At 45.0% G+C, this 12,390-nt stretch overlaps 1 protein-coding gene across 1 annotated transcript in view; it reads right to left on the bottom strand.

Moving 5' to 3' along the window:
• The window catches only part of LOC134983569 (zinc finger protein ZFP2-like), a 378,911-nt gene extending 368,164 nt beyond the window's left edge, over positions 1-10,747 (bottom strand). Inside the window, exons 1-2 of the mRNA XM_063949225.1 lie at positions 10,736-10,747; positions 7,059-7,839 (exon numbers count right to left, since the gene is read on the bottom strand). Coding sequence (XP_063805295.1) covers positions 7,059-7,839; positions 10,736-10,747 — 793 coding nt within the window. The remainder of the gene's footprint in view (positions 1-7,058; positions 7,840-10,735) is intronic.
• Between the last annotated feature and the right edge of the window lie 1,643 nt (positions 10,748-12,390).

Here is a 12,390-nt window from a genome sequence, read left to right as displayed (position 1 = left end):
TTTCCTCCCTTTCCCCTCACCCTCTTTTCTCATCTTTTGTCATATTGTTTTAGAACATGGTGCTCCTGGTTACCGGGTTGGAGAATATCCTCCTCACATGTTTTACTGCTCTCCATTTGGAGATTGCTATTGTTTAACAGGGCGCCCATTTGGGTTCGCAAAAAGTTAAAATGGTTTTCTAACTTAGTTCATAATATTGACACTGTGCACACACATGGTTTATGTATAATGATAGGAATGTATCTGATGTTTTACACTTATTACTTATCATCAACGATCCACATCGGTCCGCTCGCTGGGACGGACTGGGATCGACAGTTATGGTATATTATTCCCCGTGGATGGCCTAGAGTTGGTATCGGCTGAATGCCGTCGACTCATGATCCTTCCACAATAATGCAGTCACGATTTCGATTAGTGTCCTGGAACATAGATGGGCTTAATACTCCAATTAAACGGAAAAAGGTCCTGGCCTGTCTGAAACGACTGAAACCAGATATAGTATTATTGCAGGAAACTCATTGGCGGATGTCAGATCCGAATGTATTACGGGATACGTGGGTTGGAGAGTATAGAACAGCTTCCTTCACATCCAAACGTAGAGGCGTACTAACTATTCTCAATAGATCACTCCCTGCCACTATCTTAGATAGCTTGGTCGACCAAGAGGGTAGATTCCTGTTTTTGAAAATAAAAATACTAAATACGCTCTATACGATAGCCAACATATATGCCCCTAATGGCCCTAACGCATCATTCTTTTCTGATATCTACAAAAATTTGCAAGATTGGGCAGAGGGAGAAATTATCATGGGAGGGGACTTTAATTGTGTACAGTCAGCTGGTATTGACAAAACAGCTATAACCGGTACTCATACGATCACCACTCCACCCTCACTCACCTTACTCACCACTTCTCTACGACTGTCCGACCCCTGGAGAATTCGTAACCCAGACGCTCGCGAATATACCTTCTACTCCCACCCGCACCTTTCCTCCTCCAGATTAGACTATTGGTTAATCACTGATTCTCTTTTACATCATGTAGTGGATACTAAAATTGAACCAATCTCACTCTCGGATCATGCTCCGATTTGGTTATCAATCTACCTAGATACTCCCTTACCTAGGTCCTATAATTGGCGCTTCCCCGCTTATCTAGAAACTTCTGAGGACTTTAAACAATTTCTCACCAGAGCCTTCCTTAACTACACTGAGGATAATAAGGTTCATGAGAACGACATTAATTTGTTTTGGTCAGCTTCCAAACCAGTTGTCCGAGGACAAATATTAGAATACGTTTCCAGAAAACGTAAACATCTGAATACCCAATTGAGTGACCTGAGCAAGGCTTTGACCGCAGCGTATAATACACTGACATTAAATGATTCTCCAGAAAATAGACAAAATTATATTGATGCGAAACATCTCTATGATGCACTTTGCACAGAGAGAGCCAGTTTCTCCTATGACGTACAGAGGAATAAATTCTTCCGAGGGGGTAATAAGTCGGGTAAATTATTGGCCAACTTAGTGAGATCATCTACTGCCCCCTCCCGTATAACTAGCTTACATACAGACCCGACTTCCTCAACTATGGACACACAAATTATGTCAAACACCTTCCTACAATACTATTCAAACCTATATGCGGCACCTTTAGATAGGCCCACAGAGGGTATGAAGTTTTTGGACGAAGCTAACTTACCTACATTGACAGAGGAAGAACGAGAATCACTAACGTGCCCTATAACAGACACAGAGCTGTTGTTCTTGATTAAATCACTTCACAATGGAAAATCACCAGGCCTGGATGGGTTTGGAGCAGTATATTACAAAATGCTAGCTCCCAACATAACACCATACTTATTGACATTGTTTAACTCACTGCTGAAAGGGTCCCCACCACCCCCGAGATTCACAGAAGCTAGAATAGTAGTATTCCCTAAACCGGGTAAAGACCCATCATATGTCCAATCCTACCGACCCATATCTCTTCTTAACCAAGATCTAAAACTATTGGCCGCTCGTCTCCAACCGATACTAATGCGTATCTTACATCCTGCCCAAACGGGGTTTGTTAAAACTAGAACATCAGTACATAATGTACGAACCCTGATAGCAGCAATACATAGTGTCAAAGACTCCACAACATCTAAGGCACTTGTGGTCAGTTGTGATGCTGACAAAGCGTTTGACCGTGTATCATGGGCACACCTACTTAGAATTTTCCACACTCAACAATTCGGAGAGGGGTTCACTAAAGTCTTCAGTATGCTCTACTCTAATCCACAAGCCCACCTAACCATTAATGGATTGAACTCACCAGCCTTTTCCTTACATAGAGGTACGCGCCAGGGATGCCCCCTATCTCCCTTACTTTTTTATCTAGCTCTAGACCCACTGATACGCACCTGCGTGCACAATGTGGCATGGGAAGGAATAAAAATTGGCACACAACCAGTGAAGGTTTCGGCCTTTGCGGATAACCTTTTATTATATTTTAGTGATCCCATAAAGGCGTTCCCTTCATTACTGGCTACGCTACATGATTTCCACTTGATCTCGGGCTTCCTAATCAATTTCGATAAAACAGAAGCTTTGGCTCTTGGACCCAAGGCCGCACGAAACTTGGGCTCCAGATTTCCCTTTAAATGGGCGTCTGGATTCATAACCTACCTGGGCTTACGCTTCTCACCAACCCTAGCCGAACTGTACCCACTGAACTTTTCCCGTGCCATTAACAAAATGATTGAAGATTTTACACGCTGGGAAACCTTACCAATCTCATATATAGGTAGATGCCACTTATACAAAATGATCTCCTTCCCCCGTCTACTATACCCGATCCAAATGCTCCCATATCTTCTGACCAAACGAGATAAACAAACAATTAACAAGGCCCTTAATACTTTCATATGGACAAACAAACGTCCACGTATAGCCCTTTTTAAATTGAAACAACAGACAACGCTGGGTGGCGTGAATATACCATGCCCAGAAGACTATTCTTTAGCCGCTAATTACAGATATGCCCTTGACTGGGTGAGAGGTTCCTCCGACTACACTAATATATCTTTGGAACAGAGTATGCTATCCCATGGTACTTTGTCTACCATATTACATTTTCCAGACCCCTTCACACTGACGTCCATCCGCTCGAACCCGCTGCTACTCGCTCCTTACAAAGCGTGGCAACATCTTCGAAAACGCAAAGGGCTGACAACTACCTGCTCTCTATTCCAACCGCTCCTGCATAACCCAGACTTTCAAGGCGGAGACACAGACGCTATTATCAAGACTTGGTACTCCCAAGGCTTACGTTTAGTATATCAATTCTTAAATGTCACCTGCACCGAAGTACTTACCTTGTCACAAATAAAGATTAAATTCCCGAACTTACATATACCACTATTCGCATATTTTCAAGTACGCAGCTTTGCAACACAATTGATAACACGTTTACGGCCAGCAGATTATAACTTTCCCCTGGACACCCAACTGCGTTTAAACCCCCAGTCTTCCTATCCAACATCCTTTATTTATGCACACACCAGACGCCAACTTGACCTAGATTGTCAAACCACAGGCCTAGCTAAATGGTCGACCACTCTACCAGACATCCCTCTACAGACCATAATATATTGGCACTTGTTACTTAATAAATATTTAGTATCCTCCTCCTATGCAGAAATGCATTTAAAAATATTGCACAGGGCGTATTATACTCCCCGTCTCAGATACCTCACGGGCATCTCTGATAACTCCAATTGCTTCAAGTGCTCCACACATGATGCTGACATCATCCACTGCCTTTGGTCATGTCCTATAATACAGCTATTTTGGAAAGACGTCTGTAATTATATTACAACGACTCTAAACATCCCTATCAAACCAACTTTACTCTGGGCTTTCTGGAACCAATATGACTCTGATAGTTGCTCACTACCTACAGGCAATAAACTGTTATTAGCTAGGATAGCGGCAGCTTCGAAAAAGACTATTCTATCCCAATGGATACACGGAACCCCTATACCCATAACCCTTTTATTCCCTAGACTGACGCATCTATACCAAATGGACTGGATTGAATGCTCTCTTAGAGCGGAATCCAACTCTTCCAAGTTTTTTACAATATGGCTACCCTACGTGATAACCTTGCCACAACCAATTCGTGATAGCATGCGGAAAGTGGTTAAATATACTACATGGTACAATATCGAAATGCTTACGAGGGGATCACCACCCTTCTAACCCCAACTTTACTGTTTTCAGGAACACTGTCTTAGACTGGCATATACACACTGTTAACGGCATTGCACCGAGAGATGACAGATCCTTGCAATATATTTAGCAATATCCGTAACCTACTGTTATTATCACTGCCTCTACTAATGTACGTGATTGCTCTTGTGTGGAAATAATGTTGTACATTCCTATACAACCTGAGATTTGATATTGTCGCTATACAGCTATTGTGTGCAATGTGTGTGTTACACTTGTATGTTTCTCTTTACCAATAAACAGATTTAAAAAAAATAAAAAAATTCAAGCATTTTAATTTTAAGATGGGTCTCACCGAACCGTTCTGTTTCGGTACCACGACCATTGTGGTATAGTAACCCCTTCCTTGCTGAAGGAGGGGCACCTTGACAATCACTTGTTGTGATTATAGTGTTGAAATAGTCACCAACACCGCCTCCCTGGCAGAGGGAGGTGCCGGTAAGGCAGATTTTATGAAACGGCGGGGGGGCGAACATCTCGAACTCCAGCCTGTACCCCTGAGAAACTACCTGAAGGACCCAGGGATCCATGTGAGAGAGCCCACTGGGCGCTGAAATTTCTGAGATGTGCCCCCACCGTACCCGGGTCCGCCTAAGCAGCCCCAGCGTCATGCTGTGGGCTTACCGGACGCAGGGGAGGACTTCTGCTCTTGGGAACTAGCTGTTGCTTTTTCCTCTACCTTTGCCTCTCGGCAGAAAGGATGAGCCTCTAGCCCTCTTGCTTTTCTGGGGCCGAAAGGACTGTACTTGATTATACGGTGCTTTCTTTTGTTGTGGGGTAGCCTGTGGCAAAAAAGTCGATTTCCCAGCAGTAGCTGTGGAAACGAGGTCTGACAGACCATCCCCAAACAGTTCCACCCCCTTATAGGGCAAACTTCCATGTGCCGATTCGAGTCGGCATCGCCTGACCATTGCCGAGTCCATAACCCCTGTCTGGCGGCAATGGACCTAGCGCTTATTTTTGATGCCAGTCGGCAATTATCCCTCTGTGCATCACGCATGTATAAGACCACATCTTTTATATGCTCTATTGTCAGCAAAATATTGTCCCTATCCATAGTTATTTTCCGACAGGGAATCTGACCATGCAGCGGGAGCACTGCACATCCATGCCGAAGCAACGGCTAGTCGCAATATAATGCCCTAGTGTGATATCTTATATGGTAACCTCCTGCTTTCTATCAGCAAGTTCCTTCAGGACGGCTGTATCCGGAGACGGTAGTGCCACCTTTTCTGATAAGCGTGTAAACGCTGTATCTACCCTATGGGGTGTTTCACTGCGTGACCTATCCTCTGGCAGGAAAGGGTACGCTTTAATTTCTCAGATGAAGGAAAAACTACTAATAGTTTTCTCTCACCAAACATAATACCCTTTTTATGTGGTATCTGGGGTATAATCATAAATGTGTAAAACATTTTTCATTGCCTCAATCATGTAACGGGTGGTCCTATTTGGAGGGTACCCTAGTCTCATCGTCGTCGACACTGGAGTCGGCATCCGTGTCGACATCTGTGTCTGCTATCTGAGGTAGCGGGCGTTTTTAGAGCCCCCCATGACATTTGAGACGCTGGAACAGGCACAAGCTGAGTAGCCGGCTGTTCTGTGTCGTCGACCTTTTATGTAAGGAGTTGACACTTTCACGTAATCCTTCCATAAATTCAACCACACCGGTGTCGACCCCGCAGGGGTCATATTTACAGGCATTTGCTCCGCCTCCACCTCATTATCCTCCACATACATGTCGACACAGCCGTACCGACACACAGCACACACACAGGGAATGCTCTGATAGAGGACAGGACCCCACAAAGCCCTTTGGGGAGACAGAGGGAGAGTATGCCAGCACACACCAGGGCGCTATATATCACAGGGATAGCACCTATAAAAAAGTGTTTTCCCTTATAGCTGCATATATTGTATACTGCGCCTAATTTGTGCCCCCCCCTCTCTTTTTTAACCCTTTCTGTAGTGTAGTTACTGCAGGGGAGAGCCAGGGAGCTTCCCTCCAACGGAGATGTGAGGGAAAAATGGCGCCAGTGTGCTGAGGGAGATAGCTCCGCCCCTTTTTCGCTGACTTTTCTCCCGCATTTTTATGGATTCTGGCAGGGGTTAATGTACATCCATATAGCCCTGGGGGTTATATGTGATGTATTTTTGCCAGCCAAGGTGTTAATATTGCTGCTCAGGGCGCCCCCCCCCCAGCGCCCTGCACCCATCAGTGACCGCAGTGTGAGGTGTGCATGAGGAGCAATGGCGCACAGCTGCAGTGCTGTGCGCTACCTTGATGAAGACTGATGTCTTCTGCCGCCGATTTTCTGGACCTCTTCTTGCTTCTGGCTCTGTAAGGGGGCCGGCGGCGCGGCTCTGGGACCGGACTCCGAGGCTGGGCCTGTGTTCGATCCCTCTGGAGCTAATGGTGTCCAGTAGCCTAAGAAGCCCAAGCGGGCTGTAAGCAGGCAGGTTCGCTTCTTCTCCCCTTAGTCCCTCGATGCAGTGAGTCTGTTGCCAGCAGGTCTCACTGAATATAAAAAACCTAAAACTAACTTTTTTCTAAGAAGCTCAGGAGAGCCCCCTAGATTGCACCCATCTCGGCCGGGCACAAAAATCTAACTGAGGCTTGGAGGAGGGTCATAGGGGGAGGAGCCAGTGCACACCAGGTAGTCCTAAAGCTTTCTTTAGTTGTGCCCAGTCTCCTGCGGAGCCGCTATTCCCCATGGTCCTTACGGAGTTCCCAGCAACCACTAGGACGTCAGAGAAAAGTTTTTATTACTCACCTGTGCTGATATCTGTAGAGATCTCCTCCTCCTTACACTTCTGATCACCCCTCAAATACGTCTCTTCTTCTCCCTCTGTATCTTCTGCCTTTATATCAGTCACATACGTCTCTTCTTCTCCCTCTGTATCTTCTGCCTTTATATCAGTCACATATGTCTCTTCTTCTTCTATATCTTCTACCTTTATATCAGTCACATATGTCTCTTCTTCTCCCTCTATATCTTCTGTCTTCATATCAGTCACATACGTCTCTTCTTCTCCCTCTATATCTTCTGCCTTTATATCAGTCACATACGTCTCTTCTTCTCCCTCTATATCTTCTGCCTTTATATCAGTCACATACGTCTCTTCTTCTCCCTCTATATATTCTGCCTTCATATCAGTCACATACGTCTCTTCTTCTCCATCTATATCTTCTGCCTTTATATCAGTCACATACGTCTCTTCTTCTCCCTCTATATCTTCTGCCTTTATATCAGTCACATACGTCTCTTCTTCTCCCTCTGTATCTTCTGCCTTTATATTAGTCACATACGTCTCTTCTTCTCCCTCTATATCTTCTGCCTTCATATCAGTCACATACGTCTCTTCTTCTCCCTCTATATCTTCTGCCTTCATATCAGTCACATACGTCTCTTCTTCTCCCTCTGTATCTTCTGCCTTTATATCAGTCACATACGTCTCTTCTTCTCCCTCTATATCTTCTGCCTTCATATCAGTCACATACGTCTCTTCTTCTCCCTCTATATCTTCTGTTTTAATATCAGACAGACGTTCTACCTAAAACACAAACAAAAAAACACTATAATGACATTTGTATACAGTCAGATTTAACTGATGTGAAACAGTATAATATCAGTGTATAAGACACACAGCTCCTCTACAGATCATATAGTGACAGTCACTTTGGTATATTGGTGAGACCCTAAATCCCACCTACCTGATCCTCCTGTGGGATCCTGTGATTCTCCTCTGTACAATCCTGGGAATACAGAGGACGGGGACATCTCTCTGGGGTATCTCTGTTACTGGGCCCATCTGTAGGAGACACACAGTGACTGAGTACAGTGTATATATGTGATTATCAGGTGATGTGTGTATATAGGGGGCCCCCATACCTGCTATCCCCTGTACAATACATGACAGTCTCCTCTTACCCAGTGATGTGAGGGGCCGGTGATTCTCCATCATCACGTCCTTGTACAGACCCCTGTGTTCCTCTATATACTCCCCCTCCTGCATGGAGACATAGACAGTGACATCCTGACACCTTATAGGAACCTGACACACACACAGTGATACAGTCATCACCCAGACACATCCCCTGGAGTTACTGTATAATGTCCCATTCCCAGCAGTCACCTCTCCAGTCATCACCCAGACACATCCCCCGGCGTTACTGTATAATGTCCCATTCCCAGCAGTCACCTCTCCAGTCATCACCCAGACACGTCCCCTGGTGTTACTGTATAATGTCCCATTACCAGCAGTCACCTCTCCAGTCATCACCCAGACACATCCCCTGGTGTTACTGTATAATGTCCCATTCCCAGCAGTCACCTCTCCAGTCATCACCCAGACACGTCCCCTGGTGTTACTGTATAATGTCCCATTACCAGCAGTCACCTCTCCAGTCATCACCCAGACACATCCCCTGGTGTTACTGTATAAATAACACTGTAAATACTTCCAGATCCCCTCACCTCCCCAGTCATGTCCCTGTATTATTACTATAGATACAAGTGATGTCACTGTGTCATTCCCAGATTACCTCACCTCCCCAGTCATGTGCCTGTATTATTACTATAGATATAAGTGATGTCACTGTAACACTCCCAGATCCCCTCACCTCCCCAGTCATGTCCCTGTATTATTATTATAGATATAAGTGGTGTCACTGACGCTCCCAGATCCCCTCACCTCCTCAGTCATGTCCCTGTATTATTACTATAGATATAAGTGGTGTCACAGTGATGCTCCCAGATCTCCTCGTCTCCCCAGTCATATCCCTTTATTATTACTATAGATATCAGTGATGTCAATCGGACGCTCCCAGATCCACCTCTACCCCCACAGTCATGTCCCTGCATTATTACTATAGATATAAGTGATGTCACTGTGACACTCCCAGAACCCCTCACCTCCCCAGTCATGTCCCTGTATTATTACTATAGATATAAGTGATGTCACAGTGATGCTCCTAGATCCCCTCACCTCCCCTGTCATGTCCCTGAATTATTATAGATATAAGCGATGTCACTGTGACACTACCATATCCCCTCACTTACCCAGTCATGTCCCTGTATTATTACTATAGATATAAGTGACGTCACTGTGACACCCAATCCCCTCACCTCCCCAGTCCTCTGTCCCTGTATTATTACTATAGATATTAGTGATGTCACTGTAACACTACCAGATCCCCTCACTTCCCCAGTCATGTCCCTGTATTATTACTATAGATATGTGATGTAACTGAAACACTCCCAGACCCCCTCACCCCCGTCATGTCCCTGTATTATTATTATAATTATTATTATTATTAAAGATATTAGTGATGTCACTGTGACGCTCCCAGATCCCTTCACCTCTGCAGTCACGTCCCTGTATTATTAGTAGAGATATAAGTGATGTCCCTGTGATGCTCTCAGATCCCCTCACCTCCCCGGTCATGTCCCTGTATTATTACTAGAGATATGTAATGTCACTGTGACGCTTCTAGATCCACTCACCTCCCGTCATGTCCATTTATTAATACTATAGATATAAGTGAGGTCACGGTGACACTCCCAGCTCCTCTCACCTCCCAAGTCATGTCCCTGTATAATTACTATAGATATAAGTGACATCACTGTGATGTTCTCCTATTCCCTCACCTCCCCAATCATGTCCCTGTATTATTACTATAGATATAAGTGATGTCACTGTGAAGTTCCCAGATCCCCCCACCTCCCCAGTCATGTCCATGTATTATAACTATAGTTATAAGTGATGTAAATGTGACGCTCCCACATCCCCTCACCTCCCCAGTCATGTCCATGTATTATTCCTATAGATGTAAGTGATGTCACTGTGACATTCCCAGATGCCCTCACCTTCCCAATCATGTCCCTGTATTATTACTAGATATAAGTGATGTCACTGTGACATTCCCACATCCCCTCACCTCCCCAATCATGTCCCTGTATTATTACTACAGATATTATTGATGCTTCTGGATCACCTCATCTCCCTATTTATGTCTCTGTGTTATCACTATAGATTTAAGTGATGTCACTGTGACATTCCCAGATGCCTTTATCTTCCCAGTCATGTCCCAGTTTTATTACTATAGCTATAACTGATGTCACTGTCACATTCCCAGATCCCCTCACCTCCCCAGTCATGTCCCTGTATTATTACTAGATATAAGTGATGTCACTGTGATGTTCCCAGATCCCCTCACCTCCCCAGTCATGTACCTGAATTATTATTAGAATTATAGATAGAATTGATGTCACTATGCTGCTTCCAGACCCCCTCACCCCCCCAGTCATGTCCCTGAATTATTATTATAATTATAGATATAAGTGATATCACTATGATGCTCCCAGATCCCCTAAACTCCCCAGTCAAATCCATGTATTATTATTAGAGATATAAATGATGTTACTGTAACACTCCGAGATCCCCTCACCTCCTCAGTCATGTCCCTTAGTGTTCAAGCTAGGCTGTTTTAGCAGGGCGTCGCACCTTGCCCTATTTTTTAAGGGCAAAATCCTCCCTGCCCTTTCTGCGGCACCCTGCTAAAACTGCTGTCCGCTTCCTGCCCTCTCAGCGTGTAAAGATGTCTTGCATGTGCGGATGACATCCATTCATGCTAGGAGAGCTTGGGGAAAGCCCAGCACATCATAGGTGCTGGGCACGTCTCCAACAGTGAAGCCACCGGCCGCCCATGCCCCCTGCAGTAACGTCTGTGGGCCGCACCGCCCACTTAAATTATGTTTTACGGCCACGAACCCTATTTTACATGGCCACAAACCCTTTTCAGATGCATGCGTGGCTTTGCCGTGTGCGCACACATATGCCACTGCAGTCCAGGGCCCTGCCTAACAATATTTTTAGAGTGAACACTATCTCTGTATTATTACTAGTGATGAGCGGGTTCGGTTCCTCGGAAACCGAACCCCCCCGAACTTCAGCTTTTTTTACACGGGTCCGAACAGGCTCGGATCCTCCCGCCTTGCTCGGTTAACCCGAGCGCGCCCGAACGTCATCATCCCGCTGTCGGATTCTCGCGAGGCTCGGATTCTATCGCAAGACTCTGATTTTATATAAGGAGCCGCGCGTCGCCGCCATTTTCACACGTGCATTGAGATTGATAGGGAGAGGACGTGGCTGGCGTCCTCTCCGTTTATAGAGAAGAGAGTAGAGAGTTAGAGACACTATTTACTAATTTTGGGGAGCATATTAGGACTGGAGTACTACTACTTGCTGATAGTGTGACCAGTGACCACACTGACCACCAGTATATTGTGATTGTCTGCTTAGGACGGAGTACTACTTGCTGATAGTGTGACCAGTGACCACCACCAGTTTAATTAATCCGTTTTCTGCCTGAAAAAAAACGATACACAGTGTGACACAGTCACATACCATATCTGTGCTCAGCCCAGTGTGCTGCATCATTTGTAATACGGTATATCATTATCTGACTGTGCTGAGTGCTCACTGCTCACACAGCTAAATTGTGTGGGAGACTGGGGAGCAGTTATAGCAGGAGTACATATTTTAAGTTAAGTGCACACTTTTGCTGCCAGAGTGCCACTGCCAGTGTGACTGACCAGTGACCACTGACCACCAGTATATTGTGATTGTCTGCTGACCACCAGTATATTGTGATTGTCTGCCTGAAAAAGTTAAACACTCGTCGTGTGGTGTTTTTATAAACGCATTCTGCAGACAGTGTCCAGCAGGTCCGTCATTACATAATATATACCTGTCCGGCTGCAGTACTAGTGTGATATATATATATATTTTAATTTTATCTCATTATCATCCAGTCTATATTAGCAGCAGACACAGTACGGTAGTCCACGGCTGTAGCTACCTCTGTGTCGGCAGTCGCTCGTCCATCCATAATTGTATACCACCTACCCGTGGTTTTTTTTTCTTCTATCTTCTTGATACTAGTAGCTTACTTTAGGAGTCTGCAGTGCTGACAGACAGTGTCCAGCAGGTCCGTCATTACATAATATATACCTGTCCGGCTGCAGTACTAGTGTGATATATATATATTTTAATTTTATCTCATTATCATCCAGCCTATATTAGCAGCAGACGCAGTACGGT

The sequence above is a fragment of the Pseudophryne corroboree genome (genome assembly GCF_028390025.1).
Source record: "Pseudophryne corroboree isolate aPseCor3 chromosome 3 unlocalized genomic scaffold, aPseCor3.hap2 SUPER_3_unloc_19, whole genome shotgun sequence".
Taxonomy (NCBI): Eukaryota; Metazoa; Chordata; class Amphibia; order Anura; family Myobatrachidae; genus Pseudophryne; species Pseudophryne corroboree.
This window is presented reverse-complemented; position numbering and strand designations above follow the sequence as displayed.